Here is an 18,998-nt window from a genome sequence, read left to right as displayed (position 1 = left end):
CAAGCAAATATTTATAGCATCCTGTAAAAAAATCCATGATAAACCTAAATGTCAAACACATTTCCTCTCAGAGGAACCAAGAAAGCAACACTAAGAGAACAACAGGCAGGTTATGTCTTAGTAATGGAAATCTTGTTTCTGCACTTACCTAATGAGTAAAAAAATCCCCCACTCTTTTGAATTGTCCTGTTAGAAGAACTATTACTGTCTGTTCACAACTGTGCCCCTTTCCCAATATGGGAAACACAGCAGGAAATTAGTAGCACCTGCTCTTTGATTGATCATAGCAACTGGAGAAGTGTCTGTAGACTGGTGGAAAGCAAATGTCACTTCTAACTTCAAGAAGGAACACTAGGGAACTGCAGGCTGGTAAGGCTCAGCTTGATCCCTGCAAAGGTGAAAGAACAGCTAATCCTGGAAACTATTTCAAAGCACATAAAGGACAAAGTCATCAGGAGTAATCAGCATAGATTCATCAAGAAGCAGTCATACTTGACCAATTTGATAAACTTCTGTGATAAAATGACTGGCCTGGTAGCTGAGGGTAGAGCAGTGGACACGGTCTATCTAAACTTCAGTAAGGTTTTTGACGTTGTGTTGCATTAAGATCCTCATGAAGTATGGGCTGGATGAGAGGACAGTGAGGTGGACTGAAAACTAGCTGAATGGTTGGGCCCAGAGGGTGATGGCATAAAGTCTACTTGGAAGCCAGTAACTAGTGGTGCACCCCAGGGGTCAATACTGGGTCCAATCTTGTTCAACATCTTCATTAATGATCCAGATGACAGGACTGAGCATAGTCTCAGCAAGTTTGCAGAGGACATGAAACTGCAAGGAGCAGCTGATACACCAGAAGGTTGTGTGCCATCCATATAGACCTTGACAGACTAGAGAAATGGCAAGATGGGAACCTCATGAAATTCATCACGGGGAAATGCAAAGTCCTGCACCTAGGGAGGAACAACCGTTTATGCCAGTGTAAAGGACTTATGAGTCCTGGTGGAAACCAAGTTGACCATAAGCCAACAATGTGCCCTTGCAGAGGCAAATGGTATGCTGGGCTGCACTGGGAGAAATGTTGCCAGCAGATTCAGGGTGGTGATCCTTCTCATCTATTCAGCACTGGTGAAGCCACACCTAGAGTGCTTGTTCCCAGTACAAGACAGACATGGAGCTACTGGAGAGAGTCCAGTGAAGGGTCACAAAGATGATTAAGTGACTGAAGCATCTCCCATAGGAGGACACACCGGGAGACCTCAGCCTGGAGCACAGAAGGTTCAGGCAGGAATCTCAATGTATAAGAATCTCTGAAGGGAGGGTGCAAAAAGGTCAGAGCCAGGCTCTTTCCAGTGGTGCCCAGTGACAGGACCAGAGGCATAGGCTGAAAAACAGGAGGTTCCTCCTGAATGTAAAGAGAAACTTTTTTGCTGTGAGGGTGACTGAGCACTGGCAAAGGTTACCCCAGGGAGGCTGCAGAGTCTCCATCCTTGGAGATATTCTAATGCTGCCTGAACGTGGTCCTGGACAACCAGCTCTAGGTGGCCCTCCTAGAGCAGGGGAGTTGGACAAGATGATCTCCAGAGGTCCTCTCCAACCTCAATTGCTCTGTGATTCTGCTCAACTAGACTGAATACCTCGTGTATCACCACCGTATTAACTTCTTCCCTCTAAAAGGCTAAGCAGCAAAAAGCCAGAGCAAACTAGTCCTACCCCACCCTTCTTTCCTATTCTGTGGCAAGAGTAGGAGTTGGCACTATGTTAAACAAGCATCACAGCAAGTCAGAGAGACCAGCAGGTTGAGGGAGGTGATCCTGCCCCTCTACTCTGCTCTTGTGAGACCCCACCTGGAGTACTGTGTCCAGATCTGGATGTCCCAGTACAGGAGAGACATTGAGCTGTTGGAGAGAGTCCAGAGGAGGGCCACGAAGCTGATCAGAGGGCTGGAGCACCTCTCCTATGAGGACAGGCTGAGAGAGTTGGGGTTGTTCAGCCTGGAGAAGAGAAGGCGGCTCCAGGGAGATCCAATTGTGGCCTTCCAGTACCTGAAGGGGGCCTACAGGAAAGATGGTGAGGGACTGTTTATCAGGGAGTGCAGTGACAGGACAAGGGGTAATGGCTTTAAGCTGAAGGAGGGTTGATTTAGATTAGATGTTAGAAAGAAATTCTTTACTGTTAGAGTGGTGAGGCACTGGAACAGGTTGCCCAGAGAGGCTGTGGATGCCCCATCCCTGGAAGTGTTCAAGGCCAGGTTGGATGAGGCTTTGGGCAACCTGGTCTAGTGGAGGGTGTCCCTGCCCGTAGCAGGGGGATTGGAACTAGATGATCTTTGAGGTCCCTTCCAACCCAAACCATTCTATGATTCTATGAAAAGAAAGAGATAATGGTCACAGATTGGGATTTGCAACAGACAGACTGTAGTCTCCAGTCCTGAATTGACCCTTGAAATCCTTTTACCCAAAAGCTTTTTCTTTCTTTCTTCCAGGCCCAAATGTTGTTTAAGACTAAGGTTACATTAAAGTAGGATAACTTAAATCACTACGGAAAAGCAATCTTTGGTGGCATCAGATGAAAACTAACTTGGCAAATAACACTCTTAACTTCACTCATAATATACTTACCGATTTCTAGGCAGAGTGCGCGTCTTGTTGTCTATTCCTCCGGTTCCTGCATATTTATTTTGGCCCCCTGGAAACCCATAATTCTTGCTCTCACCTATGAACAGTGACTCAGATACCTCCTGGCTGGCACCTTCATCATTCGGGAAGCTCCCATCACTATCAAAGGAAGGTCAGAAATAAGCTTTTAGCCAAGACTCTCCAGCAATTGAACACACTGAGGCATAGTCCTGCTTTTACTTCTGTAACAGTCCTCCTAAAGCAGAGCAGTCTAGACTTCATTTACAATACACAGAACAATAAATTTAATAATTAGTGGTACTACAGGCTGTTTGAAACACCAGCAGAGAGCCAAGCATTAAATTTTCTACCTCCCTTTGTAGTGCAGCACTCTTTCTTTAACAGCCCACTTTCGCAATCCTAGAACCAGTTTATCATAACCTAAACGGCCGCAATTTTGGCTTACTACATAAGTTATTTGATTCTTTTTTTGATTAGAAAGAGGCTCTGTCCCCCTCTAAATGCTCATCCCTTTTCCCTTCCATTACTCACTTTTAACTGTTCAGGAGGAAAATTAAAACTGCCTAAGGAATCATACAATACCAAAAATAACTGGATAAACTTAACCCTTCTGCTGAAGAGGCAGAAAATTGTGGTGTAAACCAAGCACAGGTTGTATTAAAGCGCAACCTTTGGCAGCTCTGTCAGTGTACAGCCTTTGCAACATTATCTGCACCACTGGAAATAGAACCGGGCCCAAAAATGAAATTATAGCCTTATGAAAGTATACCTATTAATTTTACTAGATGGATGAATATTTTCCGGTTTTTATTGCCTAGAAGCTTACAAGTGATTAACAAAGTACTCACCTAGCAAATGTCAAACCTATTCCATTGTCTGCAAACCTAAAAGAAAGTTCAAAGCTTCAGTCATGTTTTCTAGATTATCCTATAATAAAGCTACTGTAAGAACACATCCCTGCTATGCAACGAAGAAAGCCTGAATTTTTCTATTGATGGAATTTAGAACCACCACACACTGGTGGTTTAATAATTCTTATTAAAATGTTGCTGTTAAAAAAAATATCAAGTAATTTTCTATATATTCTAAAAAGCAACATAACAGTTTCAGGGAAACCAGGATAACAGCTTCAGGATAACTCAGTATAAATTCACTGTCTTTACCAACTTTCAGACTTCTTTTTATTACATACTTTCTTCTTGCCATTTAAGGCAGGTTCTCATCTAATTACATATAAATTTGCTTTATTTAAAATAGCAAGAAGGTGTGAAAAAGTGGTTCAAGATATTGAGAAGTTCCTTGAGTTGCACATCAATCTTCTCTTGTAACACGGTTGTAATGCACTTTCATAAACAAAGCTTCAGGGGAAACTTCTTAACAACATGCAGCTGCTTGCTTCCGGATACCTACCCAGAGTTTTGAATGAGGATATCCCCTCCCCTGACCCAGGCCCCATGATCATTGTTTTTGAAAGAGATTAATCTGTCAATCAGGGCAGCAACTCGTGGCTTTTCAGGGTCTGCATCTTGATGAGGTCGAAACCTGGGACAAATAAAAAACCCCCAAAACTCAACGTAAGAATACTGTTTGGTTTACATATGCCATATATGTCAGGCTGAGAGCGCCTGAAAGATAAACACTCATGCTCATCTGATGTGCAAAATCAACTCTGCTTCCTGTTTGGAATGACAGGCCAAAACCAGGTGCATTTCTAGCTCTCTATTTCTGGGAAAGCGTCTTCAGGGTACAACGAAGCACAAACATAAAACTTCTCTTTTCCAGTAACTCTCAAGGCTTTTGCTCAATCTCCCTGAGTTTCTTTAGCTGAACCTCACCTCCTTTTATGCCCTTTTTCTTCTTGCCCTCCCCAAAGCAGTCCCTTCCCACTTGTATTGCAGCATTAATGTGTAAGTTTGATGGAGGGAATTAAAGCTGCTTCAAAGGATACACAGGGCTGACACACACTATACAAAAAAGGTTGGAGGCTTGTCTAACTGCTCCTTCAAATCCTTCACACTCTTCTGATGTTGAGGAGTGCTCCTTCTTTGAGCACACCTGAGATTTTTCTATTCCAACCCAGACACTCTGCATTGCTACTAAGATGGTCTCATATGGTAAGCTATGGCTGGAATCTATTTTAGACAACAGGAATAAACAACCTGATTAAAGACTGGTGGAATCTTTCACTTGATTATCCCCAAGATCCCAGAGAAAAAGTAATAAAATATTATTATTTTAAAAATACATTTTGAGCAGGTAAAGATATATACACCCCTTGACCCAATCACCTTATACTCTAGTTTGCATCTGCCCTGTGCCCACCAGGGGAGGAAGGGGAGAATGGGTGAATGTTTTTGAGTCTCAGTCTCCTCAATTAATGTTTAAACCCCTCCAGTTTGGTTCCATGTACAATGATTAGTGGGCTCGTACTTCTTTGGCTGCTATGAAACATGAATGCCATCTCACGGACCGAGTTTCTTGCATCCTCTGTTGATGGCCTGTCAACACAGTACAGGTTCTCACAGGGCATTTTGCCCCTCATATGTTCCTCTTGACTACCTGTTACGACTGAGGTAATCCAGAAGGGTTATATGGGTTTTCTGTCAAAACTTTGAATCAGCGAGTCCAAATCATGAAGTATCAAGTACCACCAAAATTGGGAACTTTCCTCTCCGTATCTGCAACTATCACTTAACTATCCTCATCCTAAACACAGGTCAATCAGAAATAATCTTATGAACTATATTTTTAGTGTTAATGCTTAGTTGTCACAATAAAACGTTGATGGATATGGTTATCCAATATTGTCATTTGACCAGTATCCCGGGCTATTTTATTTGAAGTTGAGGATAAGACTAACCAGGCACAGTATAACCTGGAATTCTCCTAGAATCTCCATTATTTTCTCTCACTTTGTAAACTAAAGAAAATGTGGTTGATTATACTATCTCTGCAAATAGCCATCAGTAAAACTGTACCACTGAGCTATGATTTCCAAGTCTAGAAGGTGCAGCAGGAAGCATTCAGCAGTAGGAAAGGAAAGTGGATGTATTACTTGGCTCTATTAAGCCATTTTATAACAATTATTTAAAACCGACTCATAAATCAGAAGAGTGGATTTTAAAAGTAAGACTTTACTTTTAGCAGCAATTCCAGAAAATACTTTAAGCGTGACAGTACAGCCTGTTTAAAATGATGTCTTCTAGGAGGCTGAAAACTACCCTGAGCAAGGGCTCAGAAGAAATAGCCAACTCCTTTAAGGCACACCATGCTGTGTTGTTGCCAAAAGAGAATAACAAATGAAGGAAAAGGATATATATGTGAACTTATTGTTCAGTTATTATTTATAAATAATTACACTGGTTTAGAAATGTTTTTCCTCATGTGAATGTCAGAGCAATCTCAGAACTTTGCCATTTTTCACTCACTTGAAAGACAATATCCTTTACCTTGCATTGTTGTCCAAACAAAGATATTCTCTGGGATCATCAATGCTAGCATTAGTTGTTTTAACACCCTTATCAATGAACAAACCAGCCTGAAACAAGGAGAGAAAATTCATACTATACAAAACTAAAGATACAGTAAACATTACATTTCTAAAATTGAAAATTTACATTGCATTCAATACATGTATTAGAAAGTCTTAGATCTTTCAGCTTGGCCTTAATTGACATACTGTATAAGGGAAAAACAGCATCTATCTATGCTAATTTGGGCAGAGGAAAAGAATTGGTTGGGATCAAAAAAAAAGTAACAGAAAATTATTAAAGTTCATTTCAGATTTCTTTCACAACATCTAACTATTTGAGGTTTCACACTTATTTCCAGACGCTGTTCTGGAAAATCTGGAAGCTAATCTTTTGGTGAATTCAAAATATTGTCACAAATGGAAAAAAACCCCCAACATACCACTGTGAAAAATGCTTTGTATTTCACTTTAAAATTAAACTACCTTCATCACCAAAGTTGATTTTTGTCTAAGCAATCATCAACTTAAAACTCAATAATACAGTATGAAATTATTTACTTGAGAAAATAGAAGCAGAAAGAAGGATTAATGTTATTTAACTTGAATTACATACAGAAATACCTGCAGCTACTTTCACTTCTGATTCAGATTATGATTACAATTCAGTGCTCCTACACAAGTAGATCCTCAGACCTGCTAGTGGACTTTGCTCTTTTAACATGGAATTTTAGCACACAAACTGCTACACTTGTTTAAAGATAATACGAGCCATACAGCTGAAACACTTTTTTTCTTTACAATTCACTTTTTCATTCAGTATGTCTTAATTCCAATCTGAACAAATGCCCTACAGTCCCAAACACACCATTAACACGACTTCTATAAAACAGTGCATAATTTCTTCATATACCAGACACCCAACTGTCAAGTAAAATCAGTTTCACTTGGTAAAAAAAGTCCAGTAGTGATCCTGAACTTTACTAGGTACACTTCTAACACAAATAAATATTTAAAGTTAGGTGGCTTTGTAAATGTCATTATATTTATATACAGTCACACACAGCAGTTAGATTCCAAATGAAATAAAGGACTTAGCTGAATTCACTTAGCTGAATGTGGAAAAGATACTAAAGTCACATTAATAAAACAATACTGAATGCCTGTATCTAGGCTGAGAACCCTCTAACAAAAAACTGTTGCCAGTGGCTGGGCTTCTGAAAGCAACCTGGAAGCTTAATCTCTCGTCAAAGACTGTGCCACCACGTGCAAACACTTGAGTTATTGTACATTAGAGACTCAGGAAAACAAGTCACAGGTATTCCAGGAATCTATTAGATGAATCACAACTGTAATAAACTTTGAGGCTTCAAGGGTCAGCTTTCTTCAGAGTAGAAAACAATGCCATCAATAAGAGAGTAGCATCTGAATGCTACTTCTGAGAAAATGTGTTTCGTTAGAAACATTAATTGATTTTAGTTGTTTGTGCCTTACGGCCATATTAAACATCACAAATACTTGAAACATGGCAAGAAACTATGCACGTGCTGATTATACACCATTCTACAACACCTACATAGAATCACGCAGTTCAAACACAGCACGAATCCATCACCTAACCAGCTTAAAATGTAAACAGACCAGTCATAATATAGAACAATTACACATAAAGAACTTCGAAAAATTTTTAATGAGATAATACATTACCTTAAAATTAGAATGAACCCTGTTGTTGTAGAAGATTCCTAGGGGTGTAAGCTCCGACTTGGTTTCAATGGCTAAACTATGAGAATCTCCTGTAGCAACCCTGTGGAACAAATACCATATTCCAGCATCCTGCAAGTAAGCAGAGAATGACATTACTTAAAATTACTTATAAGTGAGTCTGATACATCAGCACTGATAGTAGTATCTAATTACAAAATAAGTGTATGTCAAGTTGAACTTGGATATTTTAAGTAAAGAAGCGAATAAGAACATAGCCCAAACCAACTGTGTACAATGGAATACATTTTTCAAAATAAAGTCTCCAAACAACTGCCCAGTGAGACAGTGGAAGTTTGCAAATAAGGCTCTATTCTAGTGAATAATATGCACTAAAAGTGTTTTGTTTCTCAGTGAAGTCATGTAATACCACATATTTAAGATCCTCTAATATTTCAAATCAGAAAAGTGTCAGAGTTAAAGTAATTTCTACATTTCAGTTATATTTCATCACACACTTGATTTTCCTTTGTTTAGTAGTAAATCAGACCATTTACAGTAAAATACTCAAAACCCCTCTTATCCTCCTTACTGTTAGTCTGACTAAGGTTTGTTCATCTCTGCTCACATTAGAATTTAATGACACAGCCAAAAAGCCCACAAGAGCTTTCAGAAGGAAAAAAAGCACATCAAGAAGTCTGGCCAGTTCAGAGCACTGTGCCAATAACATGCAGTAATAATTTCAGCATCTGTTCATTTTCTCCACTTCGACATCCCTGATCTTAAAGAAGCTGGATTTATCTGCTAAACGAGATCTGTAAAAGTTCCACTTTCAACCACATCTGGCTTCACAAGAGGCGGTATTGCAACAGCGCCTGCATAGCAGATACCTACAAACACAAAAAATTTTGCCTGACCACATACTCTGTGCCCTTATAAAATAAAGAAATCATTGCATAAGGCACATTGAAGGGTTAAACAGTAGCTAAAGAAGCACTGCCTACTCATTGCTCCATCTCATGAAAAATAGTCATCATCCTCCTGTTCAAGAAATATGGATAAAGTCAATTCATTCTGGCTTAAAAGATTTCATGCATTTCACTCCACGAATATAGTCATTTTCCAAACAGTCCTGGAAATTCTGCTTCTCAGTAACATATTCCCATCCGTAATGATGACACACTTTGACATTTCTGGTGATTAACAATTCCAAGGCAAATGTGGATGTTCCATTAATAAAAACCCCAAAATCTTACTTCACATATAATTAAATACAGCTCTGTGCTTGGCAGACTCAAGTAATTTTTATCCAAAACACATCCTGATGGTTGGAAAAAAGTGTAATAAACTTAAAAGTTCCTTAAGCACTCGTAAGCATTCACAAAAATGGAAAAGGTTTTTTCCCCCTCCCTCTCTCATATACAGCTCAAACAAAAGAAACATCTATTGCTGATACACCCTTACAACAGGCTCCATTGTGTAACGAAGGAGCTGGGGTGGGGGTGGGGGGCGGAATTGAATTATTTTATTTGCTTGTGAATTGTTACAGTTTATACCAGCAAAAGGTCTACTGTGCAGAGTTAGTTGTCAACACAGTTGAAGTATTCTCTTTCTGAAACATAATAAGCTGTAGACCCTTTATACTAATGCATTTACACCCCTGCAAGGGAGGTATATCAGAGCAGCAAAACTTCGTAACATACACAAATGCTTGCTCTGACCACCCACATTCTGGCAACACAAGGAAGTGACATTTACTAGGATACAGTAGAGAGGCAGAAAAAGACCTTGCAGGTTTTAAGCATCAGATCAAGGAAGGTGTTTCCTTTAACTTAGCCTGCAATGGTAAAACAAGGTAAAGGAATATTACATACAGCAGGCAAAATGGAAAGACATTGCATTGGGAAGAAAAGTATTGGTTTGATTTGATATGTGTGCCCTAGTGGTAGACAGAAAAGTTTGTCCAAAAAAATCCAGACCATACAAAAAGCAGAACAAAATTTTCAAAATTCTTTTAATACTCTAGATATTTTAACTCATTTAAATATTTTTAATCCTGTTCTATTAATAACAGTCTATTATGTATTCTGTCCATAAGAATACACTGACACACACTCATATTCTCCTTCCAGCACTGGAGCCTTTGCAACAACAAAACCAGAAATCTTTCTTTTTTCCATTCCCACTGATGACTTCAGAAAAATCCACTCACACCTCAGCCTCTCACCCAATGCAGAAGTACCCTCCTCCACAACATGTACTGAGTAGTTCAGTTTTACTCGTAAGCAGCTGTGACAAGAGATTTGCACTAATAGAAGGTTCACATGTAAAAACATATCAGCAGTCACTGACGGGAAATAAATTACTAATGACTGACAAAAAAAGTGTTTTAGCTGTTTCTTACACAATGAACATTTTTGGTAGTAATTTTTCATTTCAATGACTACAGCTATGAAGACAAATGTTGCAGAACAGTCACGCAGTAAATTCATGACAACCCACAGAAAATAGAGAAGCCTTACTATGAAATGCACTTTAGTTCTTTGGAAATAAAAGGATTTATTTTTTACACACACACATTGATACTGTTGTCAGGTCTATTAATTATAAAGAGGAAGAGACCTCCTCTGTTCCAGCCAGAACAAAGATTTTTGGCATCTCTTTAACGCACACCTAGACAAATTCTGCACTTGTAATGCCAATATGCTGCCAAACATAAAAAACCCCAACATATTCATATATAAAAAAGAAAAATGTAAGTATTTTTGTCAGTGTAAATGTTACAAGTTTTACAAATACCAGTAGCATGAGTAGTTTCTGTTGAATTACATCCATGCACCTCACCTGTGAACCTGCTGCTGCATTATTTATAAGATGATTGTTGGGATGAGAAATCCAGAATGTCGAAACTGCCCTGCAATATTATTCAGAAAGAGGTGTTTATGGAAAAGCTCTAGCTCCTACAGAAATATCTCCCCCCTTTACAAGCACATTAGAAAAAGCTAACCTGATGTCTGAAGTCGCTACTTCACATACGAAATAAAAATCACACACATCCCTCCATTTAGAAGTTAGAAATGCTTCTTTGTTTAGTTCAATGCACAATATTTTATTTAATGTTGTTCAGATACTCTGTGCAATGATAGACTGTTTTAATAAGCTACTACAAGAGATTAGTAGTATGCAGAAAAACTAGTGGTAACAACTTAAGAATGTGCATGCCTTTACACAGAAGTAAAGATGTGACCTTAAATGTCTATTGAACAAGCATCACAAAAACCAACAATCTTCCTATAAAACAACTCATGTTTTCTCTTTAATAAAAGACTGAATGTGAATTCTTTTTTTAATACCACTACTATGTGAACTACATTTAAGGTGTCTGCATTGATTAAATCATACATAAAAGTGTTCCCATCTGTATATTTTCAAGAGATCATCATCAGTTTAACTGCTGCAGCTGGTTTACTTTTTCACCATGAAATACTCACATGCAGTCTGTGGCTGGCACTGGGACATAACTCCCATACACTTTATCCCTAATACCAATACACATGCTGCTGTTTCTATCTGTAGGAAGAAGAGTGCCTGGTTTCGTGACTAGCCCAAGGTTGTGAAACAAAGTATTCCTCTGCTCAATGCCATCTTCTGTGAAGAAACAGTGACCCAGTGTGTCATAGCCAATGGTGTCCTTTATCTGCCGAAATACAAGTTCATTATGTCAGTAGCAATAGCATTTACCCAGATTTATTTGACAAGTACCATTTAGTTTTACTATCTTGGCACAGCTGCAGAGTGAAGCCTCAGTATCAGCAGTTCAGATGATTCAAGCATACAGTTTTATTTATCCCTTACAAACACACTACTATGTCTGGAGAGCTTAGCTGCCTGGAAAAATCTGAAAAAACAGAATGGTAAGATCTGTTAAAAATAAGTTACTGTTTGCACTTGCTCATTTATTCATTGCAAAAACCCACTGCTGAGCATTAAACTTGAAGAAGGGATGGGACTATTCTTCCTCTAAAAGCTCTTTATAACATTTATTTCAACATAGTATGTTTTACTCTCCTTGCACCTACCAGCAAGCCGTTAGTTGCATGAACAGTCACACATCTGGAAAAACAGTGATGAATGGAAAGACCTTCCAGGTAAGTCTTAAAACTATAACCTCCTTTTTCATCCACATCCCCACAAAGGTGAAAGTGAACAGGGTAACTTCCAATCTGCTGCTGGCCCATTTGCTTCAATTCCACATAGGAGAGATGAACAGATGTAAAATTCTTCAAAATCTAAAAATACAATGAGAAGTCCAGAATCAATAACCAATTATTTGCTTTGTAACCAATGGACATTTAAATTAATACATCATCTATACCAGATGCACAGGAGTTAGATGTACGCAGTTACCACAGGCCAACACAACAAAAGTCTTGCTTTATACCCTACCTTACAAAACAGTATCCGTCATAAACAAGTGTAAAAGCTAAATCTCCATGTGGCTAAGAGCCATTTTCACCAGACTTGTTGCCACACTTTACCATTTGGTCTTTACCAGCTGGCATGTTAAATATCCTTTATGTATAACCACATACTGTTCACATAAACAGAAGTCACCTGCATCAGGGCCTGTCTATACTGAAGCTGTACCAGCGTAGCCTACCTGGGACAGGCTTAGTTGAACAAAATCACAAAGTAATACAGATTCAAAGGAACTTGTTGAGATACGGGGTCCAACTGCCAGCTCAGCACAGGGTCAGCTTAAAGACAGCTGCTCAGCACATTGCGCAAGGAATACCTCCAGCCACAGAGATACTTGCATGATGTCAGTTGGTTCTTCCCTTTCATTTCCCTGGTATCTAAGCAGAATTTGCCTTGTTGAAGCTTGGTCCCACTGCATCTCATGCTATCATCATACAGCTCCAAGAATTGCTCTGGCGTCTCTGAAGCGCCTCCCTCCTCCCCCAGTGCCTGAAGACAGCAACGAGATCCCTTCTCTCCACCTTCCCCACACCAAACAAGCCATGTTCTCTCAGGTCCTCCTCACTTATCATCGCTGCTCCCACACACCACCTTCACAGAACACACCCCGCTGCATCACGTGTAGATGTGGTGCTTCAGACGTGTAGATGTGGCGCTTAGGGACATGGTATAGTGGTGGCCTTGGCAGTGTTAGGTTTGCAGTTGGACTTGATGATCTTAAAGGTCTTTCCCAACCTAACTGATTTGTGGTTCTATGATCTATATCTTCTTTGCAATGGGAACCCAAAACTGGACACAGTGCTCTGGAGGAACTTCTTCATTAAGGAAGATAGGAAATTGCCTTCAGAATCATACAGCTTCACAGCAACACTACCTAATACAAAGTAAAAACATAACAGGGCTGTACCAGTAACACAGGAAAGTGAAAGTATTTTCTTCTACCTAACCTGCTATGAAGACAGAAACCAAGTACAACAGCTACATTGCAAGGAGCTAAGCTGAGAAAAAAAACTTTTTTGTTATTTCCATAACTTACCTGTACTGGGTATTTATCAAAAATAACCATTTTCATATGTACTTTGTTCTCTAAGGAAATTAGTAATGTGGACCTATTTTTTCCCCTCCTCTAATTGCACTCCTAAGGTTTATATGCCAAAAATACAGAGGGATGGTCAAAACCAGGCATCCCTGAGATGTCTGACTCTTATCATTTAAAAGCACTAATGCTTTTAAATAAAACTACAAACCAACACCTCTCCTCACTGCCACTAAGCCTCCTTTATGTTACTGTCCCAGTGACCAGCAGAAAATCCAGGATGATCAAAATCCCTGAGGCCAGTAACATTTGCTAGTGCCTAGGATCCCTCTGCCTGAGCAAGCAAGATTAACATAAGCCGAAAATGCTTTTAGTGCTGAAGTCCAGGTTTGGCTGAACTGTCTCCTGGGAACAGTTTAACAACTTTGATGACTCGAAGTGTTTGTTTTCTGTTCTATCTTCCAGACATCTGAGGAGTCTGCTGTATTTGCACTATTGTGGCAAGCAAGGTCACGCTTTGCAAGATTCACAGCTTGTCATTATCTTCTTTCTCTAAATTATCTTAAACACAAAAGAGTGCCCTGAGCCCACCTACTTCTCTTCCACAAAAGCTGCCACACAGCAGGGAAAGACCATATTTTCTTTCCCACCAGTATGTCCCCCGCTATAAAATTAAAATCTGCATGCAAATATATTAGAAAGGGAGATTTAAACTGTGACCAGCACATAATGAGCACAAATGCATTTGCATTTAAAACACAAGGCCTCAAACTTCTCCGGCATCAGTGAAAAGCTGATACACTGCTGCTCAATCCTTTCATCTAAAAACCTAAGTGAATATGAGTTTAAATATTAGTTTCTATAATACTGCTTTCCCTCAGCTTTCTTTATGTTTATGGTAATACAAGAAATTAGATGCAGTTTCCTTTACCTAACCGTAGTACTTTCAATTTAAAAAAAAAAATTAAATAAAAAACCACCATGGACCGACTCAGTTTCTTTCCTCTCCATTACACTAGTGCCCAATTTCAGATGAGGCAGACCTGTAGGATTCAATGCTCATCATTTGGGGAGGGAGAAAGGCAGTGAAAGGATGGAACAAAGAAAAGAGAGATCAAACTCTATTCTGTAATATTACAGGGTACACATGCATGGATGTCACTTGTAAGGCTTAATCCTTGCCACACAACATTGCAATACATGCTGGATACTTCTACAACATTTCATGCATTGCCTTCCCTTCCTCCAATTCTGAAGACTTAAGTCTTGATGAGTTAAATCTAATTTTGAGAAGGCTGAGAACGAAGTAATTTCTACACAAAGCAACTGTATGATTTGATGTTCTTTCAGTTTTCAAATCCCTCCAAATTTAGCATTAGTCTTTTTATCCTCAACATGCCTTTACATGACAGAAATCTACTTTAAAATGTTTCAGACCTTGATATGTCCACCAAAGGTATCATAATTGAAGAATTGACACTCCTTTTCATGATAGCACGTATTTTCTGTCTCCCCCTTGATTAAGATGTTCCTCGTAAGAACTCCAACTTCTGCCCTCATGTCCACTCCATCAATAACTTCTCCTACATGAGGAAACTGAGGATTTTCTGTCCAAAAACAGTCGTGAAAGGAGGAAGAGGGGAAACAAACAAACAAAAAAGAGTTGTCATTGACTAAAACCAAGCCCAACTTCTTTTATATATGCAAGCTAATTGTAACAACAAAACCCATGCCTTCTGACACCTTAACATGCTGTTCTCTCTTAGCTTTTCTTATGCTGAGGCACACAAAAAGCACATCGTTGTTACATGATAAACATTAACCTAGCTAACACCATGCAAATTTCTCCCTTCCAGATTGCGGTTGACTCAATGATAGTTAACATCTTGTAAGATGACGAATCAAGTATGCTACTCCATGTTTCCTTCCAAAACAAAGTGCTGTCTATGTATTTTTCATTTTAGTAAGACAACTAATCCTAAACAAACCTCAACATTTTATTTGCAAGGGCATCTTAATTTCAGTCCAATAGTTTGTGAACAGAACAGATAAAAACCAAAGAAAAGTTCAATTTAATCCAATGTATCTAGAAAACTTCTAATGAAATTTAGATGCAGATATGCTTTAAAAGAAAAAAAGCTGGCTGCGCAATCTGTTCTGAAGAAAAAGACCTTTAGAAAATACTGTATTCATTCCCCTCTGAAAGAAAAAGGGATTTGCTTTCCTATCTAAATTTGCCCTTTCCCAGATAGCTATTCTAAAGGATGCACAAACTAAAATTAGGGAAAACAAGATACCCTGGTTTTACACTCTTTTTCCAAAGAAACAATCAATTTCTTATTTGTCTGTACAAAGTGATAAAATTATCTGGTCCTCTAACCCTTAAAAAATGTATTTATGTGTTTATTAAAAAAAAATTCCCCTTGATTTTTTGAGTTCTGGGGTTTTTTCCCCCCCATTTTTTGACTCCTTGAATACAGACTGTCACTGTCCCCTCAAAGCTTACAAAAGGATATAAGCCTAACCTGTTCATTACCACAATAAGAAGCAGAATGAAAAGTAGTATTAAATCTGTACCTACTGTTGAGTATTTAAAAAGACAATAGATGTCTGCAAAAGGGACTGCACTCCTATCCTCGAAGGCTTACCTATTGTTTTTCCCTATATTTGACTAACATACATAAATCAAGCAAAGAAAGAGCAACTAGGCTTCCTACAACACAATACTTTTTAGTTTTCCTACTACAAAGGGGCCAAAAACTTAGCAAAAAATACAAGAAATAATTTCAAAATATGGTGAGTTCTTCAGCATGTCAAGTTTGCCATTCCACAGAAAATTCATTCTTTGTGCAACAAATATATAGGGTTGTTTGTGGATTTTTTAAACAGTAGTTGTTACTATGACAAAGGAGACCTGATATTAAGGGTGAAAAAAACCCAAAACCAACCAAAACCAAGATGAGCCAGTTCATCTCCTTTAACATCTTTCAAAGAGCTATATATAGTTCAGATAGCATTTATTTTCAAAATGAAAAGGTAAGATTTTGTATTTTATGCCATATTGTAAATCTTGTAAAAAAAAAAAAAAAGTATTTTTTAAATCTTTTAAAATGAGCTGCTTTTTCACAGTACATGATTTCCAAGATGAAACAGAGTTTGCACATACACTATTCAGTGGTGACAAAAACCTTCTTAAACGTCATACTGCAACCTTCAAGTCAAGCTTGCTCTTTAAAATGCTGTGCTCAATAACACACACAACCTGAGACACTTAAGAACAAAGCCCAGGAAATGTCATGCTCAATGGCACTAAGTCAGCTCTGCAGCTTCACACACTCTAGTATTCTCTGATGTATAATAAAGTGAACTTAGATATGACTTTTCCATATCTGGGACTTCACAATGCAGTAAAACATCTCTGACCCATGCTAACAAATGCCGTGGGATGCAAACTGCACTGCAAAGTGGACATACAAACTGGTAGTCCCTTAAGATGTGAGGGAACAGGAAAGTTTGAGGGCGTTCACAGAAAAAACTTCCGAAAACAAAGAGAAAGAGAGGACAGTGGTTTCAAGAAGAGGAAGTCGCACGTACAGAGGTGAATGGGACAAAACCAGATCATGAAGAGCGCTGATTGGCTGCTGCAAACTAACACTGTGAAATAACACTAGTTAGATCGTGCTACAAACTGACGCTGCAGCCCACCATACGGGAGCGAGAGGGGAAGCTCAAGACCTGAGGCTGGTGGCCCACCAGGGATGAGGGTGCTGGCACGGTGTGGCAGAAGGAAAAGACAGATGCCGGCAGAGTGGGGGAACCAGTCCCAGGGGAGGCTCTTGTGAAGCCAAGCAGAATGACTCAGATAAAAAAGGAAACGGTCAACAACATGCATGACCATTTTGCGTGCATCACGCCCAAAGGAAAAACAGATTGCCACTGCTCAGGGATATCCTGTGTGAGCAGAGGCTTGGAAGTGCCACTTATTTCATAACCATTTTGCTGGTGGGGTGTGGAGGGGAACTGAGGGGGGGAAAAAAACAAGGAGAAAAAAAGAGACTGGTTCAAAGATTGCCATTTTCTTTTTTCTTCCCTTTTTTTCATTCTCCTTTTTAATAGGAAAAGAAAAAAATATAACATTTCAAAAGATGGGAAGGGCACCAAAGGCAAAGGAAGTGGTAATGACCATAACAGTCATTCAAGCACATATAAAAAGAACTAGTGAGAGGACAGGAGCCAGGGAAGGAAAACAAGCATAATCCTCTTGGAAGAAAACTAAAGTGTTCAATGAGCCTGGGAAGAAAGAAGAAAGAAAAGTCAGTATGATAAGCTGTGAGGCAGACCTGACATTATACAGAGCAATTTTATAGCAAGGAGAAGTGCACATTCCTGTATACGGCAACAAAGCAAGATAGAGATAGATGAACAGGCTCTTCTTTACTGCTCCTGCTGAAAGGGACCATCCAGGGCTACTACTGTGAACACGTATTTCACATGAATCTTCACGTGGGGACTGCTCTCATACCTTTGACTTTAACCTGATGCTTGGTACACTCTGGGCAGGGAAGGAGGGTAAATTCCTCCGTCTGATACATTGAATAGTCTGTGCTTGCGACCACAATCCGGTCTCCAGGCTCCCAACTACTAACATCATCCAGAAGATTCAGCATCACTCCACCTACAGCTTCTACTTGGAAGCCTGATATTGGGACACCTAATTAAAAAAAAAAAAGAAAAAAGTAAACACAATACAAGATTATATTCACCTTTATAATGAAACCATCTCCAAGAAGATACTAATAAGAAATGTATGAGTTTTCACAAGCTCCAAAGACCTCTAAAGTACAATTCTGCTCTGAAATGTACCAGTGTAGGATACTATTACAGTCTGCTTATTTGGTGCATCTCAGATAAAACAAATGCAAAAGGTACAACTAACAGTGACAGGAAAAAAATTAGAAATTTTTTAAAATAACCCCATATATCATATGGCAACAATTTATAGGTCCAGCTACCTCTACTTGTTATAAGTCACATTTTTCTGCTGTTTAAAACTCTACAGATGTAATTAAGGAACTAGCAAAATAAAGGTAAGGGAACTTTCCATTTTATTCACAACCAATAAAATAGTTTGGCAGGTTAAATTACATACACATGCTTTGTGTAAGTTCATAGAATCACAGAATGGTTTGGGTTGGAAGGGACCTCAAAGATCATCTAGTCCCAACCCCCCTGCCATGGGCAGGGACACCCTCCACTAGACCACATTGCCCAAAGCCCCATCCAGCCTGGCCTTGAACACTTCCAGGGATGGGGCATCCACAGCTTCTCTGGGCAACCTGTTCCAGTGCCTCACCACCCTCACAGTAAAGAATTTCTTTCTAACATCTAATCTAAATCGACCCTCCTTCAGCTTAAACCCATTACCCCTTGTCCTGTCACTGCACTCCCTGATAAACAGTCCCTCTCCAGCTTTCCTGTAGGCCCCCTTCAGGTACTGGAAGGCCGCAATTAGATCTCCCCGGAGCTTTCTCTTCTCCAGGCTGAACAACCCCAACTCTCTCAGCCTGTCCTCATAGGAGAGGTGCTCCAGCCCTCTGATCAGCTTTGTGGCCCTCCTCTGGACTCGCTCCAACAGCTCAGTGTCTCTCCTGTACTGGGGCCCCCAGAGCTGGAT

General features: G+C 39.4%; 1 protein-coding gene across 13 annotated transcripts in view; it reads right to left on the bottom strand.

Annotated features, from left to right (window-relative positions):
* CEMIP2 (cell migration inducing hyaluronidase 2) overlaps positions 1-18,998 on the bottom strand; it is a 60,135-nt gene that overhangs the window by 9,663 nt on the left and 31,474 nt on the right. For 11 of the 13 annotated variants that reach the window (XM_054809116.1, XM_054809129.1, XM_054809123.1 and 8 more), the window contains 10 exons: positions 17,847-18,035; positions 14,762-14,931; positions 11,889-12,098; positions 11,301-11,506; positions 10,654-10,723; positions 7,813-7,941; positions 6,086-6,174; positions 4,047-4,178; positions 3,485-3,520; positions 2,619-2,774 (listed from right to left, as the gene is read on the bottom strand). In XM_054809116.1, coding sequence (XP_054665091.1) covers positions 2,619-2,774; positions 3,485-3,520; positions 4,047-4,178; positions 6,086-6,174; positions 7,813-7,941; positions 10,654-10,723; positions 11,301-11,506; positions 11,889-12,098; positions 14,762-14,931; positions 17,847-18,035 — 1,387 coding nt within the window. The remainder of the gene's footprint in view (positions 1-2,618; positions 2,775-3,484; positions 3,521-4,046; positions 4,179-6,085; positions 6,175-7,812; positions 7,942-10,653; positions 10,724-11,300; positions 11,507-11,888; positions 12,099-14,761; positions 14,932-17,846; positions 18,036-18,998) is intronic. The other 2 variants (XM_054809127.1, XM_054809128.1) reach the window with 1 other exon arrangement.

Source organism: Grus americana, chromosome Z (assembly GCF_028858705.1).
Source record: "Grus americana isolate bGruAme1 chromosome Z, bGruAme1.mat, whole genome shotgun sequence".
NCBI lineage: Eukaryota > Metazoa > Chordata > Aves > Gruiformes > Gruidae > Grus > Grus americana.
Note: the sequence above shows the minus strand (reverse complement) of the source record. Positions and strands in the feature narration are given on the sequence as shown.